Source organism: Rhipicephalus sanguineus, chromosome 1 (genome assembly GCF_013339695.2).
Source record: "Rhipicephalus sanguineus isolate Rsan-2018 chromosome 1, BIME_Rsan_1.4, whole genome shotgun sequence".
Taxonomy (NCBI): Eukaryota; Metazoa; Arthropoda; class Arachnida; order Ixodida; family Ixodidae; genus Rhipicephalus; species Rhipicephalus sanguineus.
This window is the reverse complement of record NC_051176.1, coordinates 292,776,765-292,785,262: the sequence shown is the minus strand read 5'-3', so window position 1 is coordinate 292,785,262 and position 8,498 is coordinate 292,776,765. Positions and strand designations below refer to the sequence as shown.

At 45.1% G+C, this 8,498-nt stretch overlaps 2 protein-coding genes across 2 annotated transcripts; one reads left to right on the top strand and one right to left on the bottom strand.

The window, feature by feature from the left end:
• Positions 1-62: 62 nt before the first annotated feature.
• On the top strand, positions 63-941 carry LOC119379273 (uncharacterized). The gene has a single exon (XM_037648527.2). The coding sequence runs from the start codon at positions 335-337 to the stop codon at positions 935-937; it is 603 nt and encodes a 200-aa protein (XP_037504455.1). The 5' UTR covers positions 63-334; the 3' UTR covers positions 938-941.
• A 4,376-nt stretch (positions 942-5,317) lies between these two features.
• Positions 5,318-7,542, bottom strand: LOC119379272 (SWI/SNF-related matrix-associated actin-dependent regulator of chromatin subfamily A-like protein 1). Its single transcript, XM_037648526.2, has one exon. It carries the CDS (start codon positions 7,399-7,401, stop codon positions 5,365-5,367), a length of 2,037 nt encoding a protein of 678 aa, XP_037504454.1. The 5' UTR covers positions 7,402-7,542; the 3' UTR covers positions 5,318-5,364.
• Positions 7,543-8,498: the final 956 nt, after the last annotated feature.

Genomic DNA, 8,498 nt, shown 5'->3' with positions numbered 1-8,498 from the left:
GCAGTGTAGCCTATCGCGGAGGTCATGCTGATCATGCTGTCTGCATCGTAGAGATCGCATGGCCCGTAGCAAAAGTGTTGCGCGTTTGCCTGGCGGCATGGCCAAGACATGGTTGTAGTCGTTGCAAACTTCGCAAAGCTTTGGATACGCAACTTCACCAACACTTATTCGGTGTGTGCAGCAGGCGCTGGTGCAGCCTCATCTATACAAAATTTGTGGCGGCTTACGCCATAATATAACTTATCTCGCGTGTAAGTAACAGTGATTGTTCGCAACGAGAAACGCCCCTCTCGTGTACCGTGTATGCCAGTCGTTCCACAGTTCCACCGCGAAGATGGTTCTGGCGTTTTTCATTGCGTCGGTGTCTGAGAAGACGTCGGGGATTATTTACTCGACATTCTACGGTTGGAGCAAAAGACCGCTGTTCAGCGACGTCCAGTGTGTTACGGCCAGTGGCGACGCCGGCGATTTAAATTCGGCTCGAGGGCCCAGCGAAATGAACGAGGAGCAGAAGACTAGATCCGATCTGCTGAAACGCGTTTATCAGAGCGCGGTCGAAGACATGAAAAACACGCCGCCCGAAGTTTCCAGCTCGTCCAGCGACGTCACGATGCACTTGACGGAGCGCAAAGGACAGTTTTTCTTCAGCGACCTCGACGCGGGCGACAGCGTTGCGGTGTGGCACTCGTTTGGCGATTGCTGTTTTGTAGCCATATGCGACGAAAGTGAAAACGTCGGTCTTGCGGCCTGCTGCTTAAGGTTGATTATTCAAAGCGTGTCGGCGCACATCATTTTTTTGACGCCAGCGGAACTAAATGCTAAAATTGGACTATTACGCGGCATCGTGGAGCTCTACATGCCGAGTGGAAGACTGTTATTCGTAAACCAGAGCTCCGTGAAGCAGTACGAACAAATGTTGCACAAACTAGTGTCTTGAATACGTAGTATACATGTGTCGCAATCAGTATTTGTGATTGCGCAACGCAGCATGCTTCAGCTTTTTCGTATGATGCTAAAGATGTTGCATACCAAAGATCTTGCACCATTCAGTACACATAATACATGCATACATAAGATCCCTTTAAAAAGATTGAGACCGCAAGTATCATGCAAGCCCACATTGCCACCCTCACAACAGACATTCTACTTGAGCACATGAAATATATCTGCAGAAAAAAAAACTGAAAATGTGTTGAAGCATATTCCTGCCTACATGCTAACTTCAATGAAAACCAGCAGATAATGAAGCCAAGGAAGGTATAGGGGGCGTTAATTGTACTGTTTTAAGTGTATTATAGTAATTGTGATAAAGATGTGAAGAAAGTGGACGAAAAGACAACGTGCCGCCAGCAGGGATTGAACCTGCAACCTTTGGATTTCTCAAGTTGTCCTTTCGTCCACTTTACCTTCTTCACATCTTTATCACAATTGCTACAATACACTTAAAACGGTACAATTAACGTCCCCTATGCTAATAAAACTTGTTGCTGGGCTAGTTGGTGCATAGTTATAATACAGGAAAGTGGCGCAACACGGGACAAAGACGAGGGAACAAGTGTCCCCTATACCTTCTTTGGCGTCATTATCTGCTGGTTTTCCTTAAGGCTGTGTCAAACAAAGAAATGAGCTTTAAAAATTCCCTTCCTTCATTCAACATGCTGCCCCGCCACGGTGGTCTAGTGGTTATGGCGCTCGACTGCTGACCCGAAGGTCGCGGGATCGCATTCCGGCCGCGGCGGCTGCATTTTCGATGGAGGCGAAAATGTTTGAGGCCCGTGTACTTAGATTTAGGTGCACGTTAAAGAACCCCAGGTGGTCGAAATTTCCGGAGACCTCCACTACGGCGTCTCTCATAATCGTATCGTGGTTTTGGGACGTTAAACCCCAGATATTATTATTATTATTACATTCAACATGCTACCTACTTTCTCATAAGGTTTCTGAATTCAGGCTTGTTGTACAGTTTAGAAGTATTTCATAAAGTTTCATGAAGAATAAAGTCTACTCAAGAAAAAGTTAAGCTCTCCAGTCTTATACCATAAACTTGTTTGCTGATTGTAAGAGGACACTAGACACCTTCCAGGAGCAAGTTTCAGGCAAGTTTTTGAAGCAGCAAGTGCATGCTTACTTTCTACCAGAATTCTAGCCTCATAGTCATGCATCTGTACAAAATGCATGCTCTTGTTCCATGTAATTCACAGTGCTCAATACGTCCCTTCTAATAGAACTTTTGACTTCATGCAATGGGATCCCTTCCAGTGGTACAACACGTCAAAAGAAGCAAGCTGCTCCCTATACCTTACACTAGGAGCAGTGTATTAACTGTTGTACTGCGCGAGCACAACATGGGGGCGTAGCCAAGATACAAGTCTGGTGTGTGCATGGCAGCAGGCGTCAAACCACTCCACCCCCCTCGACTACATCTATGGTACAACAGTATGGACCCATAAGTGCGTGAATTTTGCATGCCTTGTGGACTCGATTGACAATCGGGCGTATATGCACCAGATTCACCTACATGTCGACAACAATAAATACTTATGCGTATTCAAGCGAATAAGGTCTCAAGTGTGCTGTATATGCTATGTAGGGAAGATAGACCCCACTTAATCGGCTCTCGCGGGAAAGAAAGAAAAGCCTTAATGTCAAAACTGAACATTCACGCAAGACGGTCTTCTGAGCTACGAGACGTTTACTGCCCATTGACAAACATTGCTTATGCATCACCTGCAGTAAAAGCACTACTGAACTTTCCCTTAGAAACACTGGTCTTATTGAAATACTTTTGATCATTTCATGCTGTAGTGTGTTTATGTATGTTTTGTACCTGTTGTAAACTGTGTATATCACTTCATTCTTCGTTATACCCATCTGGAGTAGCATGCTGGGCATGCCACCTGGCAAACCTCTCCAGCAATTATTAAAGAAGCCCCTCCTTAAAAAAGACTGCCTGAAATGTAGCGCTCAGGAACCGGGCGCCTTTCACTGAATCAAACTGTGTGCCGACGACAGAAAACAAAAAAGAATGCAAGTTTGTGGGGGGTGTCCTTAGCAAAGCTTGATGACTTTGAGTGCTTTAGAAGGTGTAGTTAAAATGAAAACATACAGACAGCACCCATAAGAGCTATACAACATGTTTTGCGGATATGCCAGTGTCACACCTGTAACTACTGTAGAAATACTTCCCAACCGAGTCCGACTGCATTAGCAGATATTGTGAAGATTACCGTAAATTTGTGCTTTAATTTTCTTACAGCAGCTGCTTTAAAACACTACGTGCTCTACTGACACAGTAGCCTTCTTTGCCTAGTCACCTACTCTTTCGGACTCGTCTTCACTTCCCTCTCCTTTCATGTTTACCCTTCTGGAGGTGCTCTCAACTACACTTAAAAAATGAATAATCTATTTTTGTATATGCAGTTGAAACTCAACTTAACGAAGTGATGACCATACTCGAGTTATTTAATTAAATCAAGAAGTGCGTCAAACAGAAAAAGGGATTTTTTTTGTCCTTTGAAATCTATAATTGTAACGCAGCGACACCCAAAAGCTTCTACAGCATTGTATTTTCCGCTAACTCAGGCCACGCGTGTGAGAAGTCCACAAGGGTGGTGCTAAGGCAGCCCGGACATGGAGTCTCCTATGTCACAGAGTTTCCTACAGTTACCTAGAGAGAACTCGGGCGCTGCGATCGTTCAGCCGCCATGGGAATGATGGGTAGTATACCCATCATTCCCCTGGCGGCTTCCCATCATGCTTGCAGGCTTCGAACGCACTTGTGGCTTTGTTTATTGTTGTGTTCTGGTTTTGTTTCGGATAAAAGAATGGATCGTTGTGAGCTTCGTGAGCTGATTTGAATTGATGAGCCTGAAAAGGTTAAGGTGGTGAAGTGAAACTGCTGAACATTTGCTGAACTTCCTCTTGTGAAAAGCGGAGCCAAACGGAGCCAAAAGAACGAAGTTTAGACAAATCCATGTACTACCCATCATTCCCATGCTGGCTGAAGCGCCATGCGTTGCAGCTCCCATATACACTAGCGCCAGAGTTCCCTCTAGTGTATTTATAGGAAACTTAATGTCCTATATCACCTGGACATGGGATGCTTCATGTCCAGCCGATGCTGGCCACGTAGACGGTCATGTGAAGCTATGACAGGCTGCCGATCTGCAAATACGTGAGGAACGAATGTAGCGATTGTGCGACCAGGCTGATCAAGAAAGCTGTGAGGAGGCAATTAGTGCCATTTTTTCACATAAACCATGAAATAGCAAAAGCAACCACCACCGCCCCCAATGCCATCTGGTATGTAAGAGCTCTACTGTTCCATACATGGGTGTGGCATGCGGCCTTGTCAAAATAAAAACAGCGCCGTGACTAGGACGCCGAGATGTTTTAACGCAACAGCGTTATAGTGTATGCTCAATAAAAAAACCCATATTTGTCAAAATGAAAAAGATATTAACACTTTTTCACTAATTTACTTCAGGAACAAACTTTGCTAAATTGGGTTTGGTAGCCAAGTTTATTTCATTAATTCAGGTTGATTACAACATTGAACCCTATAGGTACCCGACGGGGAATAGAAATTTCTTTGTTGGATGAGTAACTTATGATAATATTGGGTTTTGTTAGATGAAGTTTTGCTGTACCTACATATAGTGTGTATGGCAGTGTCATGGCATGCCATTTGCATCACGCATGGCCAAGCCATACACTGCAGAAGATTTGGTTGTCTTTACACTGAAATAGTAAAACCAGCAAAAGGGCAAGGTAGCAAATTTGGCTTACAGTTACAAAGTCCATTGTATGTTGCTAGCTTGACTACAACACTGAGAGAAGTGACACAATAAGTGTGCCATAATGATGAAACATGGCCAGTAACCTTTTATTATAGTATCCTTCCTAACAAAATATGCGAAATTAGCACTTTACGTGGGGTACAGGAATAAGCCAAAGGCCAATCTGTGTCCATTTAGTTGAGTTGAATAAACTTTATTTGTCCAACGGTTGTTATTGAGCCCAGGGCTAGGCTGCCAGGGATCCACCATTCGAGGAACATCTTCCGAGGTCCTCGGCGACGGATAGTCCCAGTATTTACATTATGTGCACAACTTTTATAGTTCTATGCAAACTTGAAATAACAGAAAGAATCAGTAGTGCAACAATCAAGTAAAGATTCTGTCCTCCTCAATTTTACACAAAACTGGCCCTGCAATAAAGTTGATGTGTATTCACTTCTTTAAATGCTAGATGGCTACACCTGTCACTCTTGCTTATCCTAGCACTGCAGTGCAACCATAAAATCCACAATATAAGATCCACAACATATCTGTCCATTTATTAAGTTGCACAAAAAGCGAAATACTACTGAAGCTTCGTTTTTTTTGCTTGAGTACAATCACTGCTGCCATCTTCATCAGCGAAATCAGGCCACGGCTCGTCTTCAATGAAAAAATCCTCTAAGGTTGGTTGCTTTTGGTCAGCAGATATCTTTAAATCTACATCATAAAAGCTGTCCTTGCTCAGTCCTGCTTTTCCCAAAGTGTCCAGCTTGTTGCACACAAGTGGCCAGATGTAGTCATCAGCAGTCCCCTTTGCCACGAGGTACTGAATAACAACACAGTTTTGTTGCCCGATTCGATGCACTCTGTCCTCGGCCTGGGTGAGTATGCCTGGATTCCAAAACAGTTCTGCAAAGATGACCAAGCTTGCGGAGCTCAGTGTTATGCCAGCATTTGCAGCAGTGATACTCAAGACTGCAACTCTGCACATGTCATTGTACTGGAACTTGTCACAAAGTTGCTTGCGCAACTCGGACGATGTCTTGCCATCAATACGAATATGACTGCAGTTCTTTCTATTAAGCAGGTCACAAATGCTCTCCAAGACTACCTGGTGGTGTGCAAAACAGAGGAACTTCTGGTCACCTTCCACCAAATCCTCAATGTATTTGCACACAGCCTTAACCTTATGAATACCAGTTTCACGAAAATAGGTCAACAGGACACCTCTCTTCTCCATTACCTTGAGTTTGGTGTTATGCATTTCACGAGCCATGTGCTGCAGCACTTTATCGGTTGTCTTCACATGTGAAGGGTCGAGCAAAACAACCTGCCTTTGCTTGGCTGGCAACTGCGACAGTACATCAGCCTTAAGCCTACGTATCATCACTGTTTTTTCAAGGAAGAGCTGCAGCTCATGCATGTTGGATGAGCCAGAGAAGTCCCAGCCCCACTGGTTTTTCTTGCCATTGCAATATCGGATGCCAAACTCGTGCATGCTTGAAAAACATTTTGGTTGCACAGCACATATTTGTGTGTACAGTTCGATTGGCCTTGACAATGCTGGCGTGCCTGTGAGAAGAACTACTCTCTTAGCCTTGGAAAGGGCCTTCTGGCATGCTTTTGTTCGTGCAGTCTTTGAATTCTTGATGAAGTGGCTCTCGTCCAGAAGGACAACATTAAACTTGCCACAGAGGTCTTCAGTCTTCTTTGTCAGGAGATCATAGCTGGTAATTATCACTTGATGAAATGGTGAAACACTGTCACTACCAGTTACCAACACTGTTACTTGATCTTGGTTCAGCGATGGCATCCAACGCAAGAAAGCCTCCTTCCAAGTAAACCGCACCGAGGATGGCGTCACCACAAGCACGGGCCATTCTTCTCGGTAGTAAGCAGCTATCGCAATGCCCTGTATGGTTTTGCCAAGGCCCATGTCGTCGGCGATCAAGATGCGGCCCTTGCGCAGCACAGCAGTGCGGACACCATCTTTCTGAAAGGGTAAAAGCGCTTGTTCGAGCTTGCAGTCAAGGCCATTCAGACTGACCTCATAATTCTCAGGAGTTTCTGAGAATGCCCTTAAGACATGCCTAGGAATCTCGGCTACCAACACAGCAGGCCTGAGGCATTTAAGTTTCTCCATCAAACTATTGTGGCAAGTAATATGAAAGCTCCAACGTTTCTTCTCCGCATCGTACTTTCGTGAAGGCATGGTGCGAAATATTTCAATCATTTGTTGGTGGTACGGCGCTTCCACAAGAAACCGATCGTCGGAGATCATGACGCACGAACCGGACACTGGCTTTGTCGATGGTGCACCGAACGTTGCTTCAGTTACACTCCGCGGCACTTCTTGAAGAAGCCTCGCACCGTGGTTCCATTGGCGTTGAACGGTTTTTTCGAGCACGCCTGCAGCATTACTGTAGGAGTGTGGTGCATTCTTTACGCTTTTCTGCGCCTCCTGCACGGCCGGTGTGGCGCATTTCGGTGGACAAAGCGAGGTTTCATTTCGCAAGACACACGCTGACGCAGCTTTCTGTCGTTCGGCTCGCCGGGCAAGTGCTTTCTGTCGGTTTTCTTCGATCAGCCTTTTTTGCGCGTCTGTAAGGATCCCACTCATTCTTCAACCTGTCTAACAACGCTCACCACTGACCACTGTCGCAGGAACGTAGCACATGAAACAGCGCAGCTCAATCTTCATGACGGCACCTAGCGAAAACACCAGTAACAGGTTCACGTTCGCACAAATCACAGGCGTACGCCAGCAGGTCCGCCAGTTCCGTCGATTCGGCCATCCGAAGAGCTAGAAGAGCACTTTATCCGAAGCAACAAAAAGCGCTTAGCCCGTTTGGCGGCAGTCGGAAATGATGATGGCAAATGGTTTCGATTTCGATGTGACCGCGCGTGGAGCAAGAAAAAAAAAAAAAAAGGAAACAGCTTGTTTCGCCTGAGAGGTGAAGCATTCACAGCGATAGAGAGAAGCTCGCTGTTTTATTGGCTTTATAAATTGCAGTAAACACTCGCTAACTAACTAAAGAAGCATCACAGATAAGCATGCATGCACGAGCTGATTTCACGAGGGCGAGCGGTGTTCGTCCGCGTGCGTGCGAAAAGGAGTTGGCGCGTGCTTATGAAGCGGCGCACGTGATTTTATTTTTGTTTTCCCTTCCTCAATGACATCTATAATGACATCTAGCGAGCAAGCTACCATATCCGCACTAGCCCACCCCTGCACCCGCACAGTTGCGGACTAAAGGACGTACTCCTTTCATGTATTAAAATATATATATATATATATATATATATATGCAGCCACTGCTCTTTTGTTGTGTTTCTTTCTCTGTTTATTTCTTTCACTGTATTTATTTATATGTTTTTCTCTTTTTATTCCCTTTCTTTATATTTTGTTTCCTTCTTTCTCTCTCTGTAGTCTCCCGCCTTCTGTCTTTTTCTCTCTTTCTTTCTCTCCCTGTACTCTTTCTCCTCATTCCCCATTTCCCTTTCCCACCACCTTGCTATACTATACTATACAAGGTTATGCTTTTGAGAAGGCCATGCACTCCAAGCCATAGAAAAAAAAAAGCATAACCTTGTATAGTATAGTATAGCAAGGTGGTATATTATTGGAATGGCTGAGAGCCCGTCGCGTGAAGTCTGCGGGTGCAGCGAAACAGTCGCGCACCTTCTCTGTGAGTGCACCCGCTTCAGCTCCGAAAG

What these genes read in the sequence shown, in the direction of transcription:
- LOC119379273 (XM_037648527.2), top strand. Translation starts at nt 335, where the DNA reads ATGGTTCTGGCGTTTTTCATTGCGTCGGTGTCTGAGAAGACGTCGGGG.
- LOC119379272 (XM_037648526.2), bottom strand. Translation starts at nt 7,401, where the DNA reads ATGAGTGGGATCCTTACAGACGCGCAAAAAAGGCTGATCGAAGAAAAC.